Consider the following 13,923-nt stretch of genomic DNA (forward strand, 5'->3'; position numbering starts at 1 on the left):
GTTCATCTCGAAGGAGGTCACTTTCCGCAAGGTTTCCACCAGAGCTCAACTGATTGTTCTGTGGGAACATCGCGTATCTCACTGGGTGGGTAAACTAAGCCACTAATTGAGGTGTGCCCAGGGACACGTGTGTCCTATCCCAGAGAACCTGACGGGCCCCTGATTCCCAGCACTCCGCCTTTTGTCCAAGCAGGCATTGTACTGACCTCAGGAAAAGATCGCCTTCCCCAGATGACATCATCCTGTAAACAAACGGAACTGTAAAAGGAGAAGTTGGTTGTTACTATAAACGGCATGAGTGGCAAGTAGGCGCGGCCCTGGATGGAGTGTCCTGTCACAGGCCGTATCCTGCCGTGCTGGAATAAAGCAGAGGCTTGCAGCGTAGGCAGCTGGCCTTGATAGAGGCTGACTCATGGAAGCAGAAGGGGCCCGAGGAGGGGGCACGGGGAGGTTGCGAGGTCAGATCTGGAGGTGCAGGTAGCCCAGGTTCCACCTTCAGGGACTATTCAAGCCACTGGGGGTCCCTGGGACTTTAAGATCAAAATGAACTAGGCTCCACAAATTGAAGGGATCTCATTTTAACCTCAGAAACCTCCCTTCCCACTAGGTTTGCAGTGCTTTTTATTTTGATTCTGCAAGAGGGCACATTTTCAGGCCAAAGAAACAGAGAGAGAGAAGAGGAGAGGGAGAAAGCACCCTTCTCCATCTCTCCATTCCGTGGGCTTGAGACACGCACACACATGCGCTTGGCATGGTTTTCAAGCCTCCATGACTGGGGTTCAAACTCCAGCTGGCCATCCCCTTAACCACTGGGTCATGAGGCCAGCCCTGCAATAAGCATTAATGAATGACCATGGGGTCACCTTTGCTAAGCCCAAGAAAATCCAGCAAGTAGAGAGAGACTGAAGAAGGAGCCAGGGTTGAGGGTAAGCAGAGATTGAGAAGGGTGTAGGTAGGCCAAAGGAACCACACTATGACCTGGTTATATTTTCAATCTCATTCCAGAGGGTATTTAGTCTGTAAAATGTTAAGTACCAGTTACTAGTATTTGAATAAATATTGGCATACTATTTTAGGAAATTACTCAAAAATTTCCAAAGGACATTTGTGTGAGTTTAGGCTCTTTCCAGTACTGTGTTCCTAAAAAAGAAAGCTTGCTCCACCTCGAGTCTTGCGCCAGGTGCTGAATAGGGGGTTAGCCCTGGCGCCCTGACGTCACTCACCTCTGAGAAGTCTGTCTGGCTCTGCGCCTCGCTTTAGTCATTGCCAGTGTCACAAGCACAGGGTGTCTCGAGCGCTCCATGACCTTCGTGGTGAGCAGTGAGGGTTCTCATCACATCCTTTCATGTCCACTAAGCCCCCTTCCAGGCAGGACTACTCAGCCTGTAACCTGGTCAGGGCAGCTTTTCCTCCTAGTGACACATTTACTCATGGAAAGCGGATCCACTCTCCCAGGCAGTGTACTGCCTTCGGGACATGGAATTGGACCGTGGGCATTTTGGACAGTGGTTTTTATCTTCCAGCTGAGTGAGGGGCTCTCAAACAGAAACCCTACACAACAGCCCTCTGTCCACCTCACTCTCATCGAGACAGAATTAGTGTGCTTAGAAAGTAGGGTGCAGGGACCAGCAGATGGCATGATAGTTACGTTGCTGAACTCCCACATAGTTGACTGTGGTTCGAGTCCCGGATCCAACAGCTTAAAACTCATGCTGGGTACATGTGCGTGCCCAAAAATCTCAACAGGAGAATAAAGGAGAAAGGATTGAGGCATGGCCATACCCACTGGGAGGGTGATTTATTGCTTTCTGTCTCTCTGGTGAGCGCACACGCCCTATAGCAAAAATCTCTCTTAAAAAAAAGGAAAAAAGAAAGAAAGCAGGACACAGATTCCTTGAGTCACAGACAACAATGGAAAAAGAGTTGACTCCTGGGATGTCTTAGAACTGTGCACTGTCATTTCACTTGGTCCTTTGTCCAGCTGTTCCAGGCTGCAGGACTGCTCCAGACGGGGCTAAACTCGGGAGTTGCTCCAGACTGGGCTAAACTCGGTAGTTGTTACTGCTGCTTTGCCCTGACCAGTGGGATCGAAATGTGTTCTGTTAGAGAGAAGTCATGGTTAGAGATGGGAAAGCAGCCTCGGGACCCTTGTTCCTACTTGGAGTGGCTTGGTGCCATCTTGAGAAACAGCTTCGTGGAGAAGCAGGACAATATCTTGTTGACAAGACCTTGTCTCTTTGTAACAGCCTGCCTCCTCTATTCTGTGCTTCCTGAGAACCGAAAGCCTAATCCTGCCTTTCTGTCTAACCTGAAGTCAACTATGGAGGAAGCAGGTCTAAGTGGGAGTCTGTCTCTGGAACCCCTGATGGGGATCAGCTGGGGATACTCAACAGGTTCCTTAAGGACCCTGAGCCCCAGTAATCTCCTAAGGAAAGAGTGAGGACCATAGAGGAGTGTGTGCACTTGAACTTGGTTTTGGAAAGCAAGAAGTTGTTTACCGCAGAGGAATCACACTTGCTGGGATACCCAGCACCAACAGGGTAATCCATAGGTTTTAGGTGTCGCCTCCATGAGGGCCCACCAGGAGGACGGAGAGGAGGGGATAGATTGGCCTACAATTGGCCTTAGAATCAACAGACACGTTGTGACTTGCTTGACAGAAAGAGTAGGAAGGATTGGGTCCTCCCATCCCTTGTGAATGACCTCCAGGACCCTGGTTTTTAGAACCTAGAGAGCTGACCCTTACACATCTGTAGGCACCTTCTGAAGGGTCTTTTGTAGGATGTGAGCTAACATGGCTTCCTAAGTGCCCCCTGCTCTAGAAACAGCTTGCATGCGGGACCGCCTGAAATGGACAGGAGCAGGTGTTCCTAGATCCCAGGTCCACCTGCTGCTCGGGTCTGTTCAGCCCAAGACCCCGCTACATTTGCCCTGAACCAGCCCCTGCCCACACAGACCTCCGTGTTCACTCCTGCCTATGGGTCCGTGACCAACGTGAGGGTCAACAGCACCATGACAACCCTGCAAGTGCTCACCCTGCTGCTGAACAAGTTCAGGGTAAGTCTGGCCTCCAGCAGTGTCCCATCCCCACTCCCACTGGGGGCACGTCCTTCACTGGCGGGAGAGGTAAGAAGACCAGAGAAAGCTGCCCATGGCTCTCGATTAGAAGCCTAGCAGTTTCCTCTGCTGAGCTGGTGTCTCTGGGACTTCTAGCAGAAACAAGGGAGGGGCTTGGTGACTGTGGGTGACATCGGGGGTGTGGTTACTGCCAGGAGACCTTCTTTTGCTCTCATCTCAAAAAGCCAAGGCTGACTTCCTGTGACTGCCTGCGCAGGTAGAAGATGGCCCCAGCGAGTTTGCACTCTACATCGTCCATGAGTCTGGGGGTAAGTGCCACGCGCCTCTGCTCCTGGAATGCAAAAGCAAAGGTTCGTCCATTCAGCAAGCTCCATGACTGGATCCCTTCCCAAGGGGGCCTGAGATGGCTTGCTGCTGGGCTCAGGGCAGCTAACCCTTCTCACCCTGGGATACCCTATGCCTCCCACTACCAGCCTTTCCCCGCAGCCCCAACCCAGGCACCCCTGCCATCCCTCTCAGAACCCACCAGAACTGTATGGGAAGCTGCTTCTCCAGCCTCTTCAAGTGAGATGAATGGTCCTCCAGCTCCCTGCCATGGCACGGGGGCATGTCAAGGGGCACGAGACAGAGCTGCTGCTGCAAAGCCTGCTGGTCCCTCTTAGTTCTGCTAGAAACTGAGCATGCCCTGCCCTCCCCTCTGCTTTCCTCTCTCCCACCCTGGGCTCCTGTTCCTCTCCAAGTCAGGCCTTGGCTGAATGACAGCATAGCAGGGGGAGAGAATCCTTCCTTCCACCATCTTAGGTGCACTGGCTGGAGCCCAGCAATTAGACTGACAAAAAGTCAGATTAACGAGAGAAGAACAGCGAGAAATGTATTCCCATGGGCATCAATCACACACCAGGAGCAGTCAGGGATGAGTTCCTCAAAGAGGTGGGGCTTATATGACATCTTAACCAAACACGACATCTTAGACAAGAGACAAAAGAAAGGACAGGGGTCTTGAGCTTCCGGGGTAGCGATGGTATGTGTGTGCCAGGGGCTGAGGGGCATGCTTCAGTATAAGGAAGACCTAACGGGAGAGCAGGGCTGCTTTCAGCAGGGTTTGCGCAGATTCTCTGGCGTCTAAGGTTGTCTCTGATGAGAAACTTGTCCTTCCTGGCAGAGAAGGGAGAGGAGACCCATTTACCAGGTTATGTCCTGCTTTGGGGCAGATGGGGGAGGGCAGAGAGCTTTTGCAGTATCGGCCTCTGCTCGGCTGCTGAAGTTCTGTATGTCAGGGTGGCAGATCGGCCTCCCTTCAGCAGTCACACACATCTCAGGGTGGCATTCTTGGCAAGATCTGCAGAAGGTTCCCCAGACTCCACACATTTTATTTTATTTATTTTATATTTTATCTTATCCATTCAATCACTGTACATCATTGAGCTTGTAAAGTGAATTTACCCACCACGAATACACTTTGCACCAGTCCAGTTGAGGATACTATACGTGTTACCGTCAACAGATGAGCATCCATTTCCACTGGGCACACGTTTTCTATCAGCACCTGTCCTCGAGCAGGAAGGCAATCCTAACAGCCCGAGAATTTGTAAACCACCTTCTTTTGCAGAACGAACAAAATTAAAAGACTGTGAGTACCCACTGATTTCCAGGATCCTGCATGGGCCGTGCGAGAAGATCGCCAGGATGTTCCTGATGGAAGCCGACCTGGGCGTGGAAGTCCCCCATGACGTGAGTGGGTTGAGATCCAGGGAGACCTGCTCTCCAGGGGAGCCAGGGGGCAACATGGGAGCTTCCTAGGGCTTCTGAAGGCAACCTTGGCCAGAGCCCTCTCAGGCAATGTCTCCAGGGACCCCAAGCCAAGAGCAGTGATGGCCCCAGTCTTACCTCTTCCTATCAGTGGCCACCAGCTCCATTGGCTGGATTAGGGGACACGAGAACCTGGCCCTGGAAAACCATGGTCCTGTCCTTTTCCTCATCCTTCACTGGAATATCCATGTTGTCACTGCATTAAAGACTCACACGAGAGTTCCTTAACCAGGGCCTGACCAGGGCCTGACCAGGACTTGACCAGGGCCCGACCAGGACTTGATCAGGGCCTGACCAGGGCCTGACCAAGACCTGTGGAAGCAAGGGAGGTGTCTGTTTCAGGGACAGCCGAGGTCCTGGCTAGACACAGAGAACATTTGCAGACTCCTCTGTATAGCAGAGGCCTAAGGATTTAGACTGCAGGGAAGGCCTGGTGGCCCTGTATCCCTCAGGCTGTTCCCAGGCTGGTGCAGTTTCACTCCATTGTTAGAAACAATGGTGGTCCCACCAATCCCAGCCCCACCCACAGAGAACCCCGTGTGACCAGGCAGCAACACTGAATGCTCTTCCTAATATTCAGCTTACTATTTCCTCCCAGGGATAATGCCTTCGAGATAAGAATCCTCCCTCCTGTACACAGCAGAGCAGTGCTGGGCCGGGTGGGCAGGGGGCAGCTGCTGTCCTGGATACCAGACGTTGGCCGGATCGGCCACTGTGGAAGCCATGAGGAGAAGAAAACACATCTTGGCTCCTAATTTAAAGCACATTAAAATGTTCTTGGATTTTCTAGGTCGCTCAGTACATTAAGTTTGAAATGCCAGTGCTGGACAGTTTTGTTGAAAAGTTAAAAGAAGAGGAGGAAAGAGAAATAATCAAACTGACCATGAAGTAAGCAGCACTTACAGCCAGCGTGGGCCCGAACATCAGGGCGAGTCCACACGGCACAGTACCATCGCCGGCTGGGGCGGCTTCTCACCGGCAGCCCTCGCAGTGCCGGGAGCCCTGCTCATCCTGGCTCCCTGGCATGGCCCTCTGGCCCCTCTGCTTAGTATTGACACCAAGCTGGGGTGACAGTCTGCCAAAATGGCAACGATGCAGCCCATCCAGCCTCGGCATCTTCACCAGCACGGGACACAAGTCACAGAAACCTGGGCAGGAGTCAGGCTGGAGCATGGGTGGGCGCTAGATCGAGCTTTGAGTTCTGCTGGCGACAGGGCTCTGGAAAAGCAACCGAGGAGGGGACCGGCTGGATGTAGACTCAGCCTGGTCTGGGACTTTGCCAGAATCCTTGAGGCTGCCAAAAAATAGTGGTTGTTGGAATTCTTGCACCAGCTGACACTTTCAGGCGCAGGAGACCAGGTCCATGGAAAGGTGAGCCGTGTCACCTGCTGGCCTGGCTCCTGGGGAAGGCAGGAGCTGTGTGAGGTTAGGAGCTGTGGGTCCTGATGTGTCTGTCCTTTGGCAAGGTGGAGCCTGGTATGACAGGAAGTGGACACTCAGCCAGGGCCCGGGGAGTCTGCCTTAGTAAGGAGAGGACTTGCTGCTCAGGGACTGGTTTGCACACTGGCTTCAGGCCGAATGACCCCTGGAAAACACATTTTGCCCCAGGCTTTCCTCTGTGCAGACAGGTCAGCCCAGGGATTCACTGGAGACCCTCCCTCTCCCCCCACGGCAATCATGGGGACTGGCCACTGTGCAGCCAGTTGTGTCACTGTAGGGTTTTAGAGCTGAAGGGACCGGGGGATCACCTGGTCAGACTACTTGGTTCACAGAGAGGACCCCGACGCCCAGGACGAGAGGGGTGGCAGCACAGGGTACCGCAGAGCTCGGCTGGGACACAGGCTTCCTGACGCCTGCTCTTCCACCACCCACTCCATCGCCCATATACTGGAGTCTTTGGAATGGAAATGGTGACATTTTGCTTTAAAGCTTCACGCGGCTCAGGCTGTGTCTGAGGAAGCAGGCCAGGCTCTTCCTCCTGGTCAGCCAGTCGGGAGCAGTGTTCTCCTGAACCAGGCACCTGTGACCCCTCGCTCTGCCCCCACCTCCCTGCCCCCCAGCCTCAGAGAGTCCTCTCGACTGTGTCTTCCTCCAGGTTCCAAGCTCTGCGTCTGACGATGCTGCGGCGCCTAGAGCAGCTGGTGGAGGCCAAGTAGGGGCCCAGAGCCTGCCTCTGCCGGGGCCCCCAGCAGCAAGTGCACACTGAGTCGGGGTGGCCGGGCCCTGCCTGGGCACGCTGACTCCTGGCCACCAGCTGAGGACTGGAGCTCCTGTGTTGCTTTCTCCTGGTTTGCAGCCCAGGTACTGTGAGTCCCACACCCTGCGCTCCTGGCTCCAAGGTGAGCACTGAAGGGAGCAGCCTCGGGCCTGCGGAGCCAGCCATGCTAGCTGGGGTCTGTGCACGAGGCCACCCTGGGCCACTGGCAGCCCTGAAACTTTGGCATCGGCCACGTTACATGGCTATATGACTTGGCCTGTCTCGTTCACCCCACACCTCTCCTGCTCAAGAGAGCAGCAGCTGGCTAGCACCTGTGGCAAAGGCTTCCCCCACTTGGCAGTGCCTAGCCCATGGTCCGTGCAGGGCCACAAGCCACCGTGCTCATCATCCACGTGATCCATGTGATCTCTGTTGCTCCCACGTCCCAGGACTCTGCTGAGAAACGCTGAGGCGGCCAGCAGCTGTGGGACATGCCCTCTCCCAGCAATCATTTCACCCTGGTGTCCCGGGCTCCAAGCCCTGATATCACCCCATGACCTTTGCACATCCCAGCACTCCTGGTGTAAAGGTCAGACCAGAAATAAGAGCACGAGCATCCCATCTTCTCTCTGTAAAAGTAAGTCTTCTCAGCAAGACCTAAAGAACTCTTGTAAGAAGCTTGCTGCAAGAAATGCATCCATTTGATCACGTGGAGGAAGCAGTCCACATGGCATTGCAGCGATGCCGTCCGGGTGCATGAGAGGCCAGGGGCTGCACTGCGGCAATTCCAGGGGCAGTACTGAGCCCCGTCCCCTCCTCTGTCCTGTGGACACCTGGTGCCCCTTGCTGTCCCTGGGCTTGTGCTCCTTGATCCTCTCCTTGTGAGCAGAGAGCAGCTCTCATACTTCCCATCAAAGCAGGGTAATGCGGAGAAGCGTCTGTCGAGAAAGAGCTTTGAGCTCCCTGGGGAGCTCAAATACTGAACAATCTGTGCTCCTCAACTGATGAAAAATTTCTGGACAGAACGAGAAAGCCTTCCAAAACTATGCAACAGTTTACACCAGTCACTGGAAACGTTTGTCCAGAACGAGAAGAGTGAAGGCCAGATCGTCTCCCACTGGGGTCTGTGGATGGCGGATGTAAGGGAAAGAACCGGGAAAGAACCGTAAAGACTTCTGAAGATAGGCGAGAGTCCATCTGGCCTGCACGTGGGGGCTCACGGAGCAGAGCGCGGGCTCACCGAGCCGGGTGCAGCCTTCCCCGGGTGCCCCGACCCAGCTCCTTCATGCTGCAGAGGCCTGCCCACAGCTCTGCTGGGTCCACTCTCCGTTGGCAACGTAGTTTCCCAGGTGCTGAATAAAAGCATGCTGTGTTGAACTGAACAAGTGAGGACAAAGCTTTCATTTTCTTGTTCCGTCTTGTGCCCATCTGACCTGCTCTAACCTCAGCAACTTGCATCCTGCAGTGTGTGTGGCTGTGAGTGGCGGAGGAGCCGAGGCAGAAGACCTCCAGCCCACTGTCCTTGACACAACTCCAGGTCCAAGCACATCCTGGGGACTGGGGTAGGGCCTGAGGCAAGGCAGCTGGCAGACATCGAGGAGAAGTCACTAGTGGAGGCCTGAGGGACCCTAGACTGTGAGAGATAGAGTCGCTTTTAAGCATCAGAAGGTCTCAGGAATCTTCCAGGCAGGGGCTCATATGGGTTGGAGGCAGAGCCTAAAAAAAGTGAAAAGTGAATCAGACAGGGCCTCCCCAGGAAATTTGACTTCCCAGCCCATATTTACAACTGCAGGATTAGAATAAATTTCCATCTACTTGGCAGTAATAGATGGACTGCCTGTGCCCAGCCTGTGCTCAGCCTCAGAGGGACAAAGACGGCCATGGTCTGCCCTGCGTTCAGGGTCTACCGGATCAGGAGAAGCAGGCTGGTATACCAGACAGGGTCAGGATCCCAGGCAAGCAGGGACAGGAGAGCTCCTGAGAAGGAGGTCTGAGGCTGCGTGTGGTGGTGTAGGCTAGTGGTGCACACCTGCCCGCCATCAAAGCAGGAAACTGTGTAAGCATGGGCCTGTTGTGTTTAGTTTTGTGGTTGTTAAAATATTGTGTAAAGCCTTTTGAAATAGATATTATCAAAATGAATTTCCGAATATTATAGCTTTATATAAAAAAAATCTCTTGCAAATCGCACAGAAAAGGGGAAAATGCCCTCTCTTCTGCAATCATCGGAGGATTCACAAATCTTTTATCCACCCCATCCTTGCTTTTCAGAGGCCACCTGGAAAGCTGCTGGTTCAGCTCACCCCACCACTGTGTCAGTTAGGGGCTGGCCTGTGTGTTCCCGCTGGTTTATGTGGGAACCCCACCTTGCTTTCTCCACAGAGCCTACAATATTTCTTATATGCTCCTGGCTAACTAGTCTCATAGGTCATAAAGGTACCCAGTGATAAAGCATGGGTCCCTGTCAGAAATGGTCATCTCCTAAAACAGAACTATCTTCCCAGGCCAGGCCTCGGGAACCAGAGAGAATAATAAACAGCACAGGGTGAAATCAACATGATTGCAAAAGGACTGGCCTCAGGAAAAACAAGGTTGTTTGCCCAGAACAAATTACCAGAAGGGATCAAAAAAACAGCTTGTTTTTCCTCGGTCATAACCGTACGCTACCTGCTGGAACTGTTTATCAGAGAATGCATTAAAGCCTTTATCGCTGTCAAAATAAAGCCACACATTCACCCAGGATACATCTGGCTTCTTAGTGAAACGAGGCCTGAGGCGAATCCAGTGCAACTAGGTGATTTATGGAGGAACCAGCGATGCAAAATCTGCCCTGAGCGTTGGGGAAGCAGGCACCTTGCAGCTGCGGAGGAGGGAGCAGGACATCCTCGTCAGGTGCAGTGGTGGGCAGCAGCCCCGCCGCCCTCAGCCCCTCAGCCCTGATAAGGCAGGAAGCCCAGCTAGTCAGAGCCAAGCAGCTCCGAGTGTAAAAACAGCCAGACGCACGTGCTATATTTAGGCCCACGAGCTGCGAGTGCCTGGGAGCAAGCCAGCTCTGATGTGCCTGAGACTCACAGCGCGCATGTGTGCCCTTCTGTGTGGCCTTTGACAGAGCTATTTTCTGCAGAGCCAGGAATGGGAATTCCCAGGGCTTCCTTTCCCAGAGAGCCCAAAAGAAACAAAAAGCAAAGTCTCGGGTTGGTGGACAGAGCCATTGTCCAGGGTCCCACTGCTGAGGGGGCCCCCTCGTGGGCGATGGACCACGCCTGCTACTGCATCAGGGACACACTGGTGACTTGCACTTGGTGTTGCCAAACACAGACCCAAGGCGGCAGTGCTCCCTGCCTCCTTCCATGTGTGTATGTGTGCAAGCCCATGTCCGTATATGTATCTGTGAGGCAGTGGGGGTGCAGGAGACAAAGCCATGCAAAGAGGAAACTATATTGCCAAAGTTTATCTCCCCCAAGAAGACTCTTCTTCCTAGAAAGAACCTTTCAAATACCATTGGTTTCAGGGCACACTGAGCCCTGCAGGGCAGTTTCCTAGAGAAGCCCCAGTCACCCAAGGATCTGGCCTCTCTTGGCCCAGATGCCCCAGAAAGATGTACTGTTAGATGCCCAGACCGGATCATCCCTGCGCTGTCCTTTCTCCTCTGTGTTTTGTAAGTATCATGTATGACCATTTTCAATTATTTAATTTGCTTAAAAATAATCTAGAATCCTACGTGAGAGGTACACTGGTATTTATAGGTTAAGATTGGCTTCAGAACCTGGCTCTGCCACTTATAAATGTGTGATCCTAGGCAAGGTACTTGCCTCAGTTTCTTCATCTGTAAAATAAGGATAACAACACTGCTTTATTTTAAGGTTGTCTGGAGCCAGCAGCTTTACTGCAGTAACACCACCAAAGAGCTCAGGGTCATACAAGATCATCTGTGTCTTTCACATGTTAATGGGACTAGAATGGCTCCGGGTGGGCATAGGTGGCTCTGCTCCATGTGTCTTCTCATCCTGGGTCCTGGGCTAAAGGAGCACCCTTGGCTTGCAACTTGCTGTTCTCGAGGCAGAGGGGACGAGTACAGGCTGGCAGAAACAGGTGACTCGACGCTTCTTCTGAACAGGGCACACCTCATATCCACTCACATGCAATTGGCCAGTGCAAGTCACATGGTAAAGTCAACACCAGTGGAAGGGGTATGCATTCACAGGTGGCACTGAGAGTCATGGGATGTGGGCAGGAGTATAAAATCAGAGAAGCAGGGAGCAAATGCTCAGGAACAATCATACCAGGCAATATTAAATGAGATAATACAAGTGCTTCAAATAGGGCCTAGCACACAATAAACATTCAGTGATTCAGTGTTAACTAGTGTGTGTGTGTGTGTGTGTGTGTGTGTGTGTATATATATATATATATATAGAGAGAGAGAGAGAGATTTTTGCTACAGACCACATGCACTCACCAGAGAGACAGAAAGAAAGTGAGAAATCATCCCCCGGGGGGATGGCCATGCTGCAAACCCTTTTCCTCCATTCTTCTCGGGATTTTGGGCACATATCCACACACATCCCAAGTGAGTTTCAAGTGACCAGATACAGAACTCAAACCACAGATGGCCATGTGGGAGTCCAGTACCTTAACCACCTGCTGATCCCCAGTGGTAACTACTATTATACTAATAAATTGAAGGTATAATACTGTGCCCATTTTCTCTCTTTTTCTTTTTCTCTTTTATCCTCCCTCCCTTCCTTCTCCTCCATATCCTTTTCTGCCTCTTTCACTCCATCCTTACCTCCTACCCTGTCTACTCTTAGCCACCACATTCCTTTATTTCTTGACTTTCTTCTCTCCCTTTTAAAATTCATCTTTCTTTACCCAGTGATCTATACCTCTGGGCCTTTTGCACCTGGCCCAGTTACTTTCAGTACTGAGAAAAGGAGATAATCCACCTTAATGAAGACATGGAATTAGTAGTTTTAATTCATGACTAGCTCACTCACAAAATATTTTTGAAATACAATTATCTTATTATTTGAATGTACAGAGTAATCAGTTCCAACCGGTCATTTTTACTCTTGAAACTTTTTCCAAACCATCTCTGGCTATTGTCCCTCACCTCTAATCCCTCCAACCACCAGCACCAACAATTTGTAATAATAATTTAACAATCAAAGTAATAACAATGGCTCACATTTCTTACTGTGTTGTGCATTGTGCTAAAGTCTCACATCCTCTCATTTAATCTCTACAACAGTTCAGATATTATCTCAATTTTTGGGGTTAAACTTCCTTGTCCAGCTCTTATTCCATATCTTGCCTTGCCATCTGCAGAGGCAGCTCCCTCACAGAGAAGAAAGCCCCAGATTGAAAGGAAGAGCCTTTGATCTTGTCTAGCCTCTGCCATCACTTGGTGTATTACTTCAGGCAAGTCTCCCTCACTTGCCTCATTTTACTGATTTGCAAGACAGTAATTATGATCCCTGATTTTGGTAAAGATGAATGATCAGGGAAAAGATACGGGCACTTTGTAGACAATGGATGCATTTTATAAATGCATGCATTCAACAAATAACTCTTGAGTGCCTGTTACCTGCTGAGCACTGTTCTTAGCACTGCAGACACAACAAAGAACAAAAAGACAGATCATGATGGACTTCAAGTACCACTGTCGGGTCATTGACTTTCCTCTAATGAGTTGGGAAGCCCTTGGTGAATTCCCAGATCTGGTTTGAGTTTTAAGAGATCACTCTGGGCCTTGAACAGAGTGGGAAGACCAGTCAGGTGGCCAGTGCACACAGGAAGCTATGGTGTCTTGGTGGATGGCACAGCAGTGTAGAGGAAAGTGGCTTGATTCTATTTTGAAGGCACACTCAACAGAATTTGCAGATGAACTGAATGTAGGCTTTGGGTAAAAAAGGAGAGAGAACAATGACATCAAGGTTTTTGCTTTGAACGACTGAAAAGATGGAGTTGCTGGGATGGACCATGGAAGGAACAAGTTGGAGGAAGGTCAAGAGTCCAGTTTGGGATGTGTTAGGTTTGGGATATCCATTATTCTGCAAATGGGGCTGTTGAGTCATCAATCAGGTGAACAAATCTGTAATTCAATAGTATTTACATCCCATGAAGAGGCTGGGGTTACCAGTGTGAGTGTCCTCAGTATATAGAGATGGCATTTGAAGCCACTAGACTGATAGTTTCCAGGGAAATGAGGGACCCAGGCGGGGAGGACAAATAATGGACTGCACAAAGGAGGAGAACCAAGAGAACTAGAGAAACAAGAGGGTGCACTGAAAATGAAGAGTCTCTGGAGCTGGGAAGACCTGGGCCTATCCTGGATCCTCCACTAACTGTGCACTTGACCAGATTTCTCTTTTCTGATAACAGAGTATGCTCATACTCATCTTGCAGGAGCTTTGGGGAGATAAATAATGTGACTCACGAACATATCAGAAACAGTTTAGGCTCTCTAGAAGTCTCTCTTAATACTCAGTATCTACAGAAAGTTGCTCACTGTGGGTAGAAATGACGCCGCTTTGAGGCTGGACTCCCCCTGACACGGGCCATGGTTGCCAGCCCTGGAGGCCGCTCCTCGACCACAGGAAGAGGTGGCCACCGTCGGTGGTCCTGAGGTCACCAACGCCTCGCGAAGGGTGGGAGAGGGAACAAACAGTCCCAAGAAAAAACGAACTCACGCCGAGGTGGGCCCCAAACCATAGAGGGTCGCTCCGCCCGGTTCCTAGAGCGACCGCGGCGGCGCCCACGAACCGCGCGGCCCGCGCTTCCGGCAGCGCGAGAGGCGCGCGGTGGGCGAGGGCGGCGGGCGCGGTGAGTGGGCCTGGGCC

At 51.6% G+C, this 13,923-nt stretch overlaps 2 protein-coding genes across 3 annotated transcripts in view; both read left to right on the top strand.

Annotated features, from left to right (window-relative positions):
* Window positions 1–8,466, top strand: part of RASSF4 (Ras association domain family member 4) — a 32,634-nt gene extending 24,168 nt beyond the window's left edge. The window contains exons 7-11 of one of the 2 annotated variants that reach the window (XM_006147678.3): window positions 2,956–3,057; window positions 3,335–3,386; window positions 4,688–4,809; window positions 5,678–5,775; window positions 6,983–8,466. In XM_006147678.3, coding sequence (XP_006147740.1) covers window positions 2,956–3,057; window positions 3,335–3,386; window positions 4,688–4,809; window positions 5,678–5,775; window positions 6,983–7,043 — 435 coding nt within the window. In that variant the 3' untranslated portion in view covers window positions 7,044–8,466. The remainder of the gene's footprint in view (window positions 1–2,955; window positions 3,058–3,334; window positions 3,387–4,687; window positions 4,810–5,677; window positions 5,776–6,982) is intronic. The other variant, XM_027771509.1, reaches the window with a different exon arrangement.
* A 5,403-nt stretch (window positions 8,467–13,869) lies between these two features.
* The window catches only part of ZNF22 (zinc finger protein 22), a 4,546-nt gene continuing 4,492 nt past the window's right edge, over window positions 13,870–13,923 (top strand). The window contains exon 1 of the mRNA XM_014587550.2: window positions 13,870–13,906. The gene's annotated coding sequence lies outside the window, so the exon portion shown is untranslated. The remainder of the gene's footprint in view (window positions 13,907–13,923) is intronic.

The sequence above is a fragment of the Tupaia chinensis genome, unplaced genomic scaffold (assembly GCF_000334495.1).
Source record: "Tupaia chinensis unplaced genomic scaffold, TupChi_1.0 Scaffold000217_1, whole genome shotgun sequence".
Classification (NCBI taxonomy): domain Eukaryota; kingdom Metazoa; phylum Chordata; class Mammalia; order Scandentia; family Tupaiidae; genus Tupaia; species Tupaia belangeri.